Source organism: Osmerus eperlanus, chromosome 3 (genome assembly GCF_963692335.1).
Source record: "Osmerus eperlanus chromosome 3, fOsmEpe2.1, whole genome shotgun sequence".
Classification (NCBI taxonomy): domain Eukaryota; kingdom Metazoa; phylum Chordata; class Actinopteri; order Osmeriformes; family Osmeridae; genus Osmerus; species Osmerus eperlanus.
Window position 1 is genome coordinate 20,993,773 of NC_085020.1, and position 16,687 is coordinate 21,010,459.

General features: G+C 43.0%; 1 protein-coding gene across 1 annotated transcript; it reads right to left on the bottom strand.

Annotated features, from left to right (window-relative positions):
* Positions 1-376: 376 nt before the first annotated feature.
* Positions 377-10,837, bottom strand: LOC134017039 (protein NLRC3-like; the record flags this gene model as incomplete). Its single annotated transcript, XM_062456285.1, has 7 exons — positions 10,582-10,837; positions 10,018-10,152; positions 9,558-9,698; positions 9,300-9,342; positions 8,867-8,919; positions 5,991-7,797; positions 377-542 (listed from the first exon to the last, which is right to left on the bottom strand). Coding segments are annotated over exons 1-7 (2,601 nt in total), but the record flags the coding sequence as incomplete, so codon positions are not given.
* Between the last annotated feature and the right edge of the window lie 5,850 nt (positions 10,838-16,687).

Sequence of the window (16,687 nt, forward strand, 5' to 3'; positions counted from 1 at the left end):
GAGTACTAATGCGCCTCTAAGAAAAGAAAAAAACTAATGTATTAAATGGGCTGCATTACCATAAGCACACTGCACTACTTTGAGAGTGCTAATTTTTAGTTCAAATACACAGTTACAGATCAAATTTAACTTTTTACCGAGTCAAACCCTACTGCTTGTGTGTTTTGAGTGGTCTGGTCTTGACCCGGTATCGCCCTGACTTGGTCTTGGACTTGACTCAGTATAGCCCAGTCTTGGTCTTAGTCTTGACCCTTTCCCGACCCCTCAAAGTCTTGGTCTTGTCTCGGTCTCGATACACCTTGTTCTCGGTTTAGGTGATCTTGACTACAACACTGTCTCCTGGTTGTGTCATGTTGAACATGAATACAGACCTCAGTGTCTCCAGCTTGCAGAGTGGATTCCCCAGTCCAGCAGAGAGCAGCTTCATGCCGGCATCCTTCAGATCATTGTTATTTAGATCCAGTTGTCTCAGGAAGGAGGTTGACTTCAGAGCTGAGCTCAGAGAAGCACATCCTTCCTCTGTGATGTGACAGCCTGACAGCCTGTAGAAGGTAATCATGATATGGATTACTAACATTACTATCTTCTAGAGGTAGAAATAAAGAAAATCAGTCTGATCATTTCCTATGGGTGTTGTGGTGAGTTACTGTTGCAAGCTGAAACCAACAGGGGGGACAAGGTGTTCTCATATAGAGCTTCTCTCCTCTGGAACAGACTTCATGTTTCAATCAGGGAGGCTGGCACTGTCTAGGTGTTTAGGGTTACATCAAGAGCACTGAGTTGGAACTGTGATTATCTGTGTTCAACATCCATTTGCACATTTTATTTCCATCTCTGCTCTTGATGCATGATTATGCTTTGCTTATGGTCTGCACCTCTCTTAGTCACCGACCACCTCTGGAGAAGTGGAACTCTCACTGAATTGCTCCTCCCAGGCTTTCTTAAATGTTTTAACTATGAGTTTTCCTGAGTTTTTCCTTGTCTTCCTTGAGGGTTTAGGTTGGTTTAGGTGCAGTTCTATGGGCCCTCTGTGACATTGCTTGTAGAAAGGGCTATACAAATAACATTGATTTGAACACAATGACACGGTAGTCAGTAACCAATGTGAAATATTAACCTGTCTGAGAAGCTGATGTCACTGGGCTGGATTGTACCTGTGGAATATTCTATCTCTTGTCATATACTGAGACATCATGTGGTCATCCTGAGGTATTTCTATTATGATTATAAGAAGAATTATAAACACTATTACCCTCTGGAGGTAGAAATAAATAATATCAGTCTGTCATTTTCCTCTCAAACACCAAGATGGTTTTATCAGTCAGAGGACTGTCTGTCCAGGTTGGCTGACTTTACTTTTATCTCAAATGGAATCGTACCAAACTATAGTGTCAGAAATTGTACATGCCGTTTCCTTTTTAAAAAAGTGGAGAAGGACCATTTTGAGGGAGGAACAGAAGGGTAACATTTGCAGTGGCCTCTTAAATCTTACCCTTCTGTTCTCACAAAATCGTCATAGTAGTACAATACACCAAGAAAGTATTACATATTACATCCAATAGCAGGTCTGTCAGTATACCACACAGCATACGTTTCTGGCTATTTCTGACACACAACCCTTGATGCAGGGATAGTGGTGTCAAGCACAGGGACAACAGTACACTAGCAGACAGATACAAAACACAATGCCATGTCAATCTACAATAATATAATGAAGTAGTATGTCTTAAAGAGATTCCTGTCCCACCCTGATCTGTTTCACCCATCTCATGTTTGTCTCCACCCCCTCCAGGTGTCTCCCATCTTCCTTCCTTCCCTCATTTATCCCTGTGTTTTCTGTTTGGGGTCAGTTCTTGTTTGTCAAGCCTACAGTACCAGCATGTTTTTCTCTACCTCCTTTAGTCTTTTCTGCCTCTTAGTTCCCCTGGTCCTTACATCCTGCCTGCCCTGACTTCGAGTCTGCCTGCTGCCCTGTACCTGAATGACTCTGCCTTGTGGATGAAAAACCTAGCCTGCCCTGAATATTCTTTGTCCGTCCCCCTTGTACCTTTAATAGACCACAAACTTACGACCAGTGTGTGATTCAGTGTGTGGTGTGATTATAACTGTTGTTGTGTCATGTTGAACAGGTATGCAGACCTGAACCACAAATAGTTTACAATAACGTCCAAAAGAAAACACACCTTGTGTAATTACGCAAAGAGACGCTCACTGATGAGGCTGGGACTAGGCCTACATAAAACCTTTACCGGCATTTAAAATTTTGTTTAAGTTGCTTGGCAGATTTTGTTTGTGATAACGAGCCAGGCCACCTAAAGCTATGTAGCTAATGATGAATATAAAGTTATGTTACCTCAACGTTAACTCATTTCAGCTGCATACCTCTCCCGACTTAATAAAACTAAGTTAAACGCTGTGGTACCGCGCTCCTTCACTTGGGTGAGAGAGAGATGTGAAAGCAGAGTACTAATCCGCCTCTAAGAAAAGAAAAAAACGAATGCATTAAATATAATGCATTGCCTGGCCATAAGCACACTGCACTACTTTGAGAGTGCTAATTTTTAGTTCAAATACACAGTTACAGATCAAATTTAACTTTTTACCGAGTCAAACCCTACTGCTTGTGTGTTTTGAGTGGTCTGGTCTTGACCCGGTATCGCCCTGACTTGGTCTTGGACTTGACTCAGTATAGCCCAGTCTTGGTCTTAGTCTTGAGCCGGTCTCGACCCCTCAAAGTCTTGGTCTTGTCTCGGTCTCGATACACCTTGGTCTCGGTTTAGGTGATCTTGACTACAACACTGTCCCCTGGTTGTGTCATGTTGAACATGAATACAGACCTCAGTGTCTCCAGCTTGCAGAGTGGATTCCCCAGTCCAGCAGAGAGCATCTTCATGCCGGCATCCTTCAGATCATTGTTATTTAGATCCAGTTGTCTCAGGAAGGAGGTTGACTTCACAGCTGAGCTCAGAGAAGCACATCCTTCCTCTGTGATGTGACAGCCTGACAGCCTGTAGAAGGTAATCATGATATGGATTACTAACACTACTATCTTCTAGAGGTAGAAATAAAGAAAATCAGTCTGATCATTTCCTATGGGTGTTGTGGTGAGTTACTGTTGCAAGCTGAAACCAACAGGGGGGACAAGGTGTTCTCATATAGAGCTTCTCTCCTCTGGAACAGACTTCATGTTTCAATCAGGGAGGCTGGCACTGTCTAGGTGTTTAGGGTTACATCAAGAGCACTGAGTTGGAACTGTGATTATCTGTGTTCAACATCCATTTGCACATTTTATTTCCATCTCTACTCTTGATGCATGATTATGCTTTGCTTATGGTCTGCACCTCTCTTAGTCACCGACCACCTCTGGAGAAGTGGAACTCTCACTGAATTGCTCCTCCCAGGCTTTCTTAAATGTTTTAACTATGAGTTTTCCTGAGTTTTTCCTTGTCTTCCTTGAGGGATTAGGTTGGTTTAGGTGCAGTTCTATGGGCCCTCTGTGACATTGCTTGTAGAAAGGGCTATACAAATAACATTGATTTGAACACAATGACATGGTAGTCAGTAACCAATGTGAAATATTAACCTGTCTGAGAAGCGGATGTCACTGGGCTGGATTGTACCTGTGGAATATTCTATCTCTTGTCGTATACTGAGACATCATGTGGTCATCCTGAGGTATTTCTATTATGATTATAAGAAAGATTACAAACACTACTACCCTCTGGAGGTAGAAATAAAGAATATCAGTTGGAGGACTGTCTGTTCAGGTTGGCTGACTTTACTTTTATCTCAAATGGAATCGTACCAAACTATAGTGTCAGAAATTGTACATGCAGTGCATCTTTTTCTTTCCTTTTTAAAAAGTGGAGAAGGACCATTTTGAGGGAGGAACAGAAGGGTAACATTTGCAGTGGCCTCTTAAATTTTACCCTTCAGTTCCTCACAAAATCGTCATAGTAGTACAATACACCAAGAAAGTATTACATATTACATCCAGTAGCAGGTCTGTCAGTATACCACACAGCATACATTTCTGGCTATTTCTGACACACAACCCTTGATGCAGGGATAGTGGTGTCAAGCACAGGGACAACAGTACACTAGCAGACAGATACAAAACACAATGCCATGTCAATCTACAATAACATAATGAAGTAGTATGTCTTAAAGAGATTCCTGTCCCACCCTGATCTGTTTCACCCATCTCATGTTTGTCTCCACCCCCTCCAGGTGTCTCCCATCTTTCTTCCTACCCTCATTTATCTCTGTGTTTTCTGTTTGGGGTCAGTTCTTGTTTGTCAAGCCTACAGTACCAGCATTTCTCTACCTCCTTTAGTCTTTTCTGCCTCTTAGTTCCCCTGGTCCTTACATCCTGCCTGCCCTGACTTCGAGTCTGCCTGCTGCCCTGTACCTGAATGACTCTGCCTTGTGGATGAAAAACCTAGCCTGCCCTGAATATTCTTTGTCCGGCCCCCTTATACCTTTAATAGACCACAAACTTACGACCAGTGTGTGATTCAGTGTGTGGTGTGATTATAACTGTTGTTGTGTCATGTTGAACAGGTATGCAGACCTGAACCACAAATAGTTTACAATAACGTCCAAAAGAAAACACACCTTGTGTAATTACGCAAAGAGACGCTCACTGATGAGGCTGGGACTAGGCCTACATAAAACCGGCGCCAACCATAGGGACTGACGTGGAAATTGACACCATACTGTTGAAACGATGACGATGGGTATGATTATGGATTTATCTGATTGAAAATGAAATGTTGAAAATGTTCACCCCTTTTAGTATTATTTTATATTACTGGGAACCATATGTTAAGCTGTTGACTTATTATAGTTGAGCTTAGTATTATTACCACTACTGTACAATAATATGAGGAATAGTATATCTTAACCCTTGTGTTGGAGCCATTATACAACTTTGTTTTGTTTTATTTATATACCACATTGGTGATGCTAATAAATGGGCAGTTTTATGTTTGAGCACTGGGTGGAGCATTGTCTTTGGGAAGGCATATAGGTAATTAACAGCCAGGGATACACAGGTGTGTGGCTAGGTGGAAAAGCATACAGCTTTTCACCGTGTCAGGTTTGTGTGTCATTGTTTGATTTGTGTGCAAAAGAAAATGAATGGAACTAATCCAAAAATTAAATGAAATGGACTGTATTGCTGGTGCTACCGTGAGCAGGCCGTCAGCACAGAAATGCAGACATATTGTGGACATTGATTATTGGCATGCAGAACTCGCGTCGAAGCAAGTGCTTCCCTGGTCCCACCTCATTGGCCTAATGTAGGAGTTGGTAAAAGACTCTACACCTTGTGTTGTCATAAGGGTCAAACATGACTGCTATTATATTTAACAGCAGAGAAAACCCCCAAATAGTTTTTTTTTTTACCCAACTTCAAATGTCTTACTTTTCCTAGTGACCCCAACATTTGTAAAATGTAAAAACAAATTAACATAACAACCACAAAGACACACACGTCCACAATGGGATAGTGATATTATGTGTGCTACTGATTTAGATGACAGAGTCTATAAAGGTGCTGCAGATGATATTCCCTCCAGTTCTCTCTTTGATGAAGCCATGAGTGAAACTCTTGTCTAAATCAACCATACAAATACATTATGTGATTATAACTTTACTGATGTCTCATGTAGAACATAAATACAGACCTCAGTGTGTCCAGCTTGCAGAGTGGATTCCCCAGTCCAGCAGAGAGCAGCTTCATGCCTGAATCCCCCAGGTTGTTGTTACTCAAGTCCAGCTCTGTCAGATCTGAGGAGGGGAGAGCTGAGGCCAGCGCTTCACAGCACCGTTCTGAGAGGTTACAGTCATTCAGCCTAATAACATAAGGAGAACATGAGACATCATCAGTTACGTTTTGTATTATGGGAACATACGGTAATCAAACACTATCACAATATGTGCTGTTGTAATATTATCATTTAAAAAATCAAATTCCTAATACATACTGAGCAGCTTTGGAGTTTTTGACCACTGGCAGCAGCCTCAGAAGACCTTCCTCTGATCTGGAGTATTTCTTCAGGTCAAACACGTCCATCTCCTCTTCTGAAGTCAGCAACACAAAGACCAGAGCTGACCACTGTGTAGATGAGAGCTTCTTCTCACTGGAGAGACTTCCTGAGCTCAGGTAGTGTTGGATCTCCTCCACCAGAGAATGGTCATTCAGTTCATTCAGACAGTGGAACAGATTCATGCATCTCTCTGGAGATGGATTCTTTCTGATCTTCTCCTTGATGTACTTGACTGTTTCCTCATGGCTCTGTGTGTTGCTTCTTGTCTGAGTCAGTAGGCCTTGTAAGTCAGTCTGGTTGGACTCCATTGAGAGGCCCAGGAGGAAGCGGAGGAAAAGGTCCAGTTGTCCATTCTTACTCTGCAAGGCCTTGTCCACAGCACTCTTGTAGAATCGGACTTCTGGTTTCACTGTGAAACAAGCCAACAGTTTGTTGAAACTGGAAGCTAATGGATTCTTTGACATCAGATTCTCATTGTTGTTGATGAATGAGAGAAACACAAACACAGCAGCCAGAAACTCCTGAAAGCTCAGATGGACAAAGCAGAACACCTTCTTCTGAAAGGCTTTACGATCCTCTCTGAAGATCTGTGTGAACACTCCTGAGTACACTGAGGCATCACAGACATCAATTCCACACTCTGTCAGGTCTTTCTCATAGAAAATCAGGTTGCCTTTGATCAGCTGGTGGAAGGCCAGTTTTCCCAGTGACTGAATACTCTGAATGCTGTCTTCATCCCAGTATGAATCTGTCTCAGTTTTCCCATGATACTTCACTTTCTTTTGTATGGTCTGCAACACCAGAAACTGTGTGTACATCTCAGTCAGGGTCTTGGGCAACTTCTCTTTCTTCTCTGTTCTCAGCATGTGTTCAAGGACTGTAACAGTAATCCAAGAGAAGACTGGTATGTGGCACATGATGTAGAGAGTCCTTGATGTCTTGATGTGTGAGATGATTCTCCTGGCCAGGATCTCATCACTGCATCTCTTCATGATGTACTCATCCTTCTGTGGGTCATTGAACCCTCGTACCTCTGTAACCAGGTCAACACACTCAGAAGGGATCTGATTGGCTGCTGCTGGTCGAGTGGTGATCCAGATGAGAGCAGAGGGAAGAAGCTTTCCTCTGATCAGGTTGGTCAGCAGCACATCCACTGAGGTGGACTCTGTGACATCACACCAGCTCTTGTTCTTTTTGAAGGCTAAGGGCAGTCGGCACTCATCCAGACCGTCAAAGACAAACAGAACTTTGTACTTGTCGTAGTTGGAGATTCCTGATTGTCTGGTTTCCGAGAAGAAGTGATGGACAAGTTTCATCAGACTGAACTCTTCTCCATCCAACAAATTCAGCTCTCGAAACGGGAGAGGAAAGATGAACTGGATTTCCTGATTGGCTAGTCCCTCAGCCCAATCTGTGATGAACTTCTGCACAGAGACAGTTTTTCCGATGCCAGCAACTCCTTTTGTCAGAACAATTCTGATACGTGTGTTTCGTCCAGCTGAGGGTTTAAAGATGTTGTTGCATGTGATGGCAGTTTCTGTTTTTGCTGATTTCCTGGATGCTGTCTCAATCTGTCTCACCTCATGTTCTTTATTGACCTCTCCACTCTCACCCTCTGTAATGTAGAGATCTGTGTAGATCTCATTGAGAAGAGTTGCGTTTCCTTTTTTAGCTATGCCCTCAAAAACTTCTTGAAACTTCTCTTTCAGTTTCAGTTTGAAATGATCGATTAATTCAAGAACACCTGGATAAAACAAACATTTTATATTTATTAACATACCTATACAATGCAAGCCTTCTAACTGACAACACTCTCTCTTAAAGCTGTACAATAATACTACTGCTAATATCTTCATAACTCAACATATGAAGTGGATGTTGCTTTTGAATACAGAATTATTTAGAGACAGGAAGAGTCAAGTGCTGCATTGTGTCAAAGTCAGGTCTACAGTTTGTTGTGTGTGTTGATTGTTTGCCTGTAGCTATGCAGGTTTGACTCTCCCATTTCGACTTGTGTTGGTTGACAAAATTATTATTACTGATGAGATGAAATGGACGTTATTTTCCCGAGGTACCTTTTTTCCTGACATACAGTATATGAGCAGTGTTGTACCTGCTGTATAATATAGACTATAAAGACATACACTAACAATACATCATATGGTTTAGTCCTGAGCCTAAGGTTAATGTAGGACTGTAATGAACAGTGTTGTACCTGCTGTAAAATATACAATACATCATATGGTTTAGTCCTGAGCCTAATGTTAATGTAGGACTGTAATGAACAGTGTTGTACCTGCTGTAAAATATAGACTAGACATACACCAACAGTACATCATATGGTTTAGTCCTGAGCCTAATGTTAATGTAGGACTGTAATGAACAGTGTTGTATCTGCGGTATAATATAGACTAGACATACACCAACAGTACATCATATGGTTTAGTCCTGAGCCTAATGTTAATGTAGGGCTGTAATGAACAGTGTTGTATCTTCTGTATAATATAGACTAGACATACACCAACAGTACATCATATGGTTTAGTCCTGAGCCTAATGTTAATGTAGGGCTGTAATGAACAGTGTTGTATCTGCGGTATAATATAGACTAGACATACACCAACAGTACATCATATGGTTTAGTCCTGAGCCTAATGTTAATGTAGGGCTGTAATGAACAGGGAGACTAAAGAGGGTTTGTACTGTTGAGCATGAGGGGCTGAGCTGTTACTCTATCAAGCCCGTTGGCTGATGGCTTTGGAAAGGCAGGCTCAAAAAACAATAAAAGAAAGCAAGTTCAAAATACAGGCTCACCATTTTCTTCACCACTCCTGTTTGTCTCTCGCTCTTTGTCTTCATAGAGTTGTCTGAAGAAATGAAATAATCATGTCAATATTGTTTTTGATTTGAACAGAAATGACAGGTTTGCTGCTTTGAGGTTATGCCTCACTTACTGTAAGCATACAAAGTATTTTCCACTGTCAAAATGATTGTATACTTCATTATTGTAATGTCTAATTTACATTTACTCATTTAGCAGACACTCTTATCCAGAGCGACTCCTGTCCTTGTAAGTACAGGGACATTCCCCCCGAGGCAAGTAGGGTGAAGTGCCTTGCCCAAGGACACACCGTCATTTGGCAATCGAACTGGTAACCTTCAGATTACGAGCCCGACTCCCTAACCGCTCAGCCACCTGACTCCCCGTCTTATGATACCACATTAAAATACATGTTTACTGTCTTACGTTGGTGAGGAGGTGCTTTGCTGTGGGATCAGGGATGCTTCCTCTGAAACAGAAAGGTTGGTGTGTAACTTGTCTGAATGGGCGGAGACGCCACCATGTATCAGCAGCAGGAGTTCAGAACAGAAGGAGGCTCCTTGCTGATGCTCAATGGCACAGTACAGTATATCATATATTGTAGCCTAGACATTGTTTTATTTGTATTTTCTTACTTTGTAATTGATACTTGTGAGAACAGAAGCCAAATGATTAAGTTTTCACCTTTTTTCTGATGGTCCACAGTGTTCATGTTATTAATGGTGGTTATATTGTAGGTTACATTGCCTCCAACATCTGCGTTTAACACTGGAGCCACGACGATGCTGCCATCCTGAGCTTTATTGGAGGACAGATGAGTAGCTGCTTCACACACACACACACACACACACACACACACACACACACACACACACACACACACACACACACACACACACACACACACACATTACTTGTGATATGAATATTTCCAACAATATTACTCTAAGCTCTCTATAGCATACATATACTGCCTATGCTTCATCTTTTACCATGACAGTCTATTTGATCATGATCATTTCTTATGTACCATGACAGTCTATTTGATCATGATCATTTCTTATGTACCATGACAGTCTATTTCATCATGATAATTTATTATGTACCATGACAGTCTATTTCATCATGATCATTTCTTAAGTACCATGAGGCTCTGAGGGGTTTCCACCAGGAGCAGCAGCATGGCCTCCAGTCTCAGTCGTGTTGGAGGAACCCTGGACTTCCTGAGGAAGACAGGAAGTTAAACTGTTCCCACCAGCCTCCTCAGCACCACTGACACCTGTGAGGAGAGAGAAGACAGGAAGAGTCAGGGCTGTCTCATCCTCTCAGGTGTTCCACTCTGTGGAGCTGTGGGTGACATGTAAGGATCCTGTCCTGTGTCTGTGCTGGGTTTCCTGTCCTGTGTGGACTGGGGTTGGTGTTAGCGTGCTGGACTACCACTAATATAATGTCACCTTGTTTAGTTAAGAGAAGGGTGTCAGTCGTCCTTACAGTGTCTGCAGTCCTAAGTGATAGATACACATGCAGACTAACACTGCCGACACAGAAAGGAGGGCAACATCTCTACACTGCATCTCTGACAGTGAATACAACATATGTCTTAATATAATGTATACCAGCTTATGACATTGCAGCATTATCACTGCATTGTTGTTTTTGTTTACAATTTGGGATAAAATAATAATACTAATACCCATAGAACACTTACCCATCAGCCGCTCAGCAAGATTATTCTGATCCATCTTTCTCAGGATCTCCACAGTGATCTTCAGAGCTCCTTCCAGTGTGTATGTCTCCTCCATCCTATCCACTGTGTCTGTTCTGGCAGGTCCCTCCAACCTGCTCTTTGGGCTCTCAAACCCATCCAGAACTTTATCCTGCAGGTACCATTTAAACGTCTTCAGCTCCTTTTCCCCAAGCTGCTCCAGAGTTTTCAACAGGTGCGTTTTATTAATTGTGGCCATTGTGGATCACTGGAGAAAGTGGATTGTGTGTTGCTTAGTATATAAAGTTCAAACATTTCTTAAAAACTAGACTTTAAGTGACACAAGATGTTTCTAAATTAGTATGTTAAAAGCCATTGCCATCACACAAGTATTGTTGTTCTCTTTCAGAATCTTTTTTTTTCACACTTCACAACATTTTTCACACTTCACAACACTCTCTCTGCCCTGTCTCTGATCACCTGCCCTGCCAGAACCCTCCTCTCTCTGCCCTGTCTCTGATCACCTGCCCTGCCAGAACCCTCCTCTCTCTGCCCTGTCTCTGATCACCTGCCCTGCCAGAACCCTCCTCTCTCTGCCCTGTCTCTGATCACCTGCCCTGCCAGAACCCTCCTCTCTCTGCCCTGTCTCTGATCACCTGCCCGGCCAGAACCCTCCTCTCTCTGCCCTGTCTCTGATCACCTGCCCTGCCAGAACCCTCCTCTCTCTGCCCTGTCTCTGATCACCTGCCCTGCCAGAACACTCCTCTCTCTGCCCTGTCTCTGATCACCTGCCCTGCCAGAACCCTCCTCTCTCTGCCCTGTCTCTGATCAGGGTCTTTCTCATGCTCAGGATACTCTTGCACAGTGCAAATGACACTATCACCAATGCACAGAGGAACACATGGAACAGGTGTACACTAGATGGTGTATTGAATACGATACGATGAACTTTATTTTCCCAATCAGGGAAATTTGTCTTGGACTCTGCGGTGCGTCATGAATGCCTGACAATTGACAATGAAAGTTTGTCATCATGGGTTGTCATGGGCTAGCCATCTCTCTGACCGACAATCAAAAGCTGTTAGCACTAGCTCCCCAGTCTATAAAGGACCAAAGTAGTCTAAATAGACCCTTGATTACACATGTACAGTTTTCTTGTTAAATGTCATAGTCTGTCTCCTTCCCTGGCCACTGTTTACTGATAACACAGTACATCCTCACAGTAGCCTCTGATCACATTTACAGACACACCAGACATGTTTAATGGACATGAAATAATGGTATACTGTGCAGCCTAGGATCTATGCTGATAAACAAACACGTCAGTATTTGAAAGGATAACACATCAGACCAGGAATAGAGATGCTAATTTACTTACTCATAACCTATTCTGGACTGACAGTAAATCCTTCACTCTCCAACATATGAATAAACACCTTCTACTGACCTTTATAAAACTCTGGTTTCACCCTCAGCCTCCTCTCTGTGATCCATCTCGTTCTGTGTGTGTCTGCTGTAATGCTGACAGTCTGATCACCTGTAGTGCTGCCTTGTACTCATCTGATCCCAACGTTAAAGACTACTCTTACTGCTGTTGGTATTGGTACTGTTCATGGAACATTCTGTACATATTATTCAAGTCCAAATATATATACCCCTCACTCTTGGTTGATCCTGTTTGGAGTCTCAGTACTGGAACTTTCTTATGTAAGGGTGCATGCATGCCCAAACAGGATGGGAGAAAGGCAGAGGTTTGAAGGAGAGGGGGAGGTGTAGAGGAGGAGAGAAGAGGTAAAGGAGAGAGGGGGAGGAGTAGAGGAGGAGAGAGGAGGAGGAGTAGAGGAGGAGAGAGGAGGTAAAGGAGAGAGGGGGTGAGGAGGAGAGAGGGGGAGGTGTAGAGGAGGAGAGAGGAGGTAAAGGAGAGAGGGGGTGAGGAGGAGAGAGGGGGAGGAGTAGAGGAGGAGAGAGGGGGTAAAGGAGACAGGGGGTGAGGAGGAGAGAGGGGGAGGAGTAGAGGAGGAGAGAGGAGGTAAAGGAGACAGGGGGTGAGGAGGAGAGAGGGGGAGGAGTAGAGGAGGAGAGAGGGGGTAAAGGAGACAGGGGGTGAGGAGGAGAGAGGGGGAGGAGTAGAGGAGGAGAGAGGAGGTAAAGGACACAGGGGGTGAGGAGGAGAGAGGAGGTAAAGGAGACGGGGTGAGGAGGAGAGAGGGGGAGGAGTAGAGGAGGAGAGAGGGGGTAAAGGAGACAGGGGGTGAGGAGGAGAGAGGGGGAGGAGTAGAGAGGAGGTAAAGGAGACAAAGGGGGAGGATTTGATCCTGGTTAAGGCGTGTTGTGACTCGCACTTTAGATCTTTTTCAAAAAAATCTTAATCTTGACGGGAAGGAGAAACAGATAGAGAAAAAGATAGAGAATGTACACTGTGTATATGTGTGAACGTGTTTGTATCAGTGTACTGTATGTGTAAATATATGTTTGTAAGTGTGAGTGGAGGTGAATGTAGTACACCACTGTGTGGTGTGTGTGTATGTATATAGGTTTATATAATAATAATATTATATGTGTATGTTTGTAGGTTTGCTGTATGTATACTGTACAGCATGCTTGTGTAATGTTCAATTGCAATGTGCAATGTTTGACCTATAATATCTTAACTTGCCAATATGTTAAAATGTTTTGATAAAAAGTGAAAGAGAGAGAGAGAGAGAGAGAGAGAGAGAGAGAGAGAGAGAGAGAGAGAGAGAGAGAGAGAGAAAGGAGCCGGAGGGAGGGATAGAGAGTGTTTTCCATTACTGTGTGTGGAAGCACTAATCAGTGGTTCACAATGCAGCCATGTCCTAGTGCTGCCCCCTAGTGGTGCTACAGGACACTTGTCTCATTGAAACAATGTCAAGACTTTACAAGTGTTTAGATCCTCAAAGTGTTTCTTCTGGTATTAGTCACCTCTTCAGGGGCCCTAGCATTAGACCAGCTGGACACAAATGAAGGCTCTCCAGCAGCCTGTTGGTCATGTGATTAGAGAGCTGGGGGAGCTGCAATAGAGCAGTCAGAGACACACCTGGTATGAATACAGCCTTGGAGAGGAGGGCAGGAAGTGATCAGTTCCCCCATAACCCCCCCAGGGTGGAGGGAGGACCTACACACCAGACGTAGGTCAACCAGGTGTTCCACCGCTTCGCGTTGGGGTGCTGTTCGCCCTGTCGGGGCTTATTTTCCCGATAATGACCGGCGCTCTATACATTATCCCTTACATGTACAACAAAGAAAATGATTGAAAATGTTTTGGAAATAAATCTGTTAGTTGAATTTCAGTTTTATTTAAAATGTTGTTCAAAATATCGTGATGCGTATTGTATTCCTGGTAGTCTAGTAGAGAAACAGGTGAAGTACACTGTGCTGCTACAGAACATCCTGACAGAGAGACAAAGAACATGCTGGCAGATACACAGCAAGCAGTAGCACCAAACACAAGTGGAAGAGGAGTGAAGGTCCATCAGCACTCATAAACATGCCTTATTCTGATATAAGGTGGGCTTTGATCCAGACTAGATGAATGCTGTCTTACTTGGTGTCATTAGAGTCTGATATAGGGTGGGCTTTGATCCAGACTAGATGAATGCTGTCTTACTTGGTGTCATTAGAGTCTGATATAGTGTGGGCTTTGATCCAGACTAGATGAATAATGTCTTACTTGGTGTCATTAGAGTCTGATATAGGGTGGGCTTTGATCCAGACTAGATGAATGCTGTCTTACTTGGCTTTACTCTAGTTATGCTCTTAAAGTCTTCGTATTTGTTCTAAATTAATGTTTGCTCTTCTTGTATGAAATACGGCACTCTACGCTTGTCCATGTTGATGTTTGATTGTATTTTACAAATGAGTTAGCTTAACCCTTGCTAAGTCAGTTGCCCTTGCTCGTCCATTGTTACCACAAAGGCCTACCTGTCCCTCTCTACCCCTCTCTCTCTCTCCCTCCCCCCTTTACACGCGCTCTACACAGCCATTGTGTTGCTCGCCCTCATTTGCATCCAGCCACTGTACTACTCTGACTAACCCATAACTTATCTGGTATTTGTTCATTATAATTACATTCTCCTAAATAAATCATTGTGTATAATATTCACGTATCACTCACGTTATCTGATCTGCTCTACTTTCATAGAATTCACGACTTAAGATTAGACTGATTATTACATATTAAACATAGGATTCCCTAATGTCCTAAACCAATATTAGGGTGGTGCCCCAGACTTTATGATAAATTAAGTATTTCTATCTTTAAATGAGCAAACCCCGCTACACCCTGTACTGGATGTTGATTTGGATAAATATCAGTAAGAACCGTGTGAGAAAGTACGGTTTAGGATGTTTAGACATTAACATAAACCCCCTGAAACCAACCCTGCACAAAGAGACACATTTACATATAACACACTATTAACCCCTACCAGAACTCTCATGCAACACTGGAGTGAGAGACACAGAGACAGAGAGAGGCAGGTGTGTGTGTGTGTGGTGTGTTCATTATGCAGAGAGATGGAGAGAGTAATGGACAGAGAGACAGAGGGAGAGAGAGAGGCAGGTGTGTGTGTGTGGTGTGTGTTCATTATGCAGAGAGATGGAGAGAGTAATGGACAGAGAGACAGAGGGAGAGAGAGAGGCAGGTGTGTGTAGTGTGTGTATTATGCAGAGAGATGGAGAGACAGAGGGAAACATCAGACAAGTATAACTCTGCTATATCAACATTGGATTATATTCTATTATTTAACACATTATCACTTTCAACAACCTTAACTCAAGAGACAGTGACAATGAACAGTGTAATCTTATCCAAAGCATCTTTACTGCCTTCTTTGAAACTGCTCTCTCTGTCATCACATGTTCTGTAAGAACACCCAGTCCAGTAGACATCTGTACTGTAGACAATGATTAACAGGAATGACCAAGGATCTGTACTGTACATTTGTACTCAAAATCACCTTCAGTACCATGAAACACTAACTACTGACAAACTAATATTACCATTAAACCATTAAAATCCTTCACTCTCTACTAGATACAGTTATTCATGTGAGTGTCCAACCACATGTTCCAACGGTTCAGCTGTGTCTCTTGACCACCCTGGTCCTCCATTCAGGAGGATTGTAGGTCTGAGCATTCAACTAGAATCATCCTCACTTCCTACCTGACCTGAACATGATCCCTGGAGGGACTTACCTCTGCTTTCTCCTGGTCTGAATTCACAAACACAACGTCAAGTCAAGCAGGCATTGTCCTTCGTGCTGAAGAAGAAATCTGTTGATGCTGTTTGTGCTGCTTCCAGGAGTGTCTCTGAAACATTATAGATATATACAGGTTCCGGACAATACAACAGGTCAAAGTCTGGTCATATAGTCGCTATCAAAAACATGTCTAATCACTGCGGGGAAACAAATATTTTACACAATACCCCGTATTCAAAAAAAGGAAAAAAAAGATAGGCCTACTGAAAATAACTATTTTTTAATCAGTAGGTAGAGAAATTTGGTCAATGCGTTTTTCACCCAGAAGCTTGAATCTTATGTTGGCATTTATATGCTTTTGCGATGCCAATGTTCCTAAGGTAGCAGTTGTAATGGAAAAATTCTGAAGACACTGTATGCTCAAATAGTCAAGATGCCATATTAATACAAATTCTTTATTCAATACCAAAAAGTAGTTAACAGAGCACTCAATGACCAATCTGCTGCAGGACACGTACCACAAGTGTGGTTCAGCTGAGTGATACCGACCCTAAAACTTATGCAAACTGCATAGGGTCCAGGGTGGGAGGCAGCGGGGAGAAAATGAATGATTTGACTAGCCGCTCAAAGCACTTCATGATGACAGAGGTCAGCGCTATCGGGCGATAGTCGTTCATGCAGGTGACCTTGGTGTTCTTGGGCACAGGGACGATGGTGGTCCTCTTGAAGTAGGTGGAGAGTACAGACAGGCTGAGGGAGAGGTTGAAGATGTCACTGAAGACCCCTGCTAGCTGGTCAGCGCAACCCCTGAGGGCTACCTAATATACCTGGGCCAGGTGCCTTGCGAGGGTTGATCTTTGTGAAGCTACAGTTAATGTAGGCACACCACT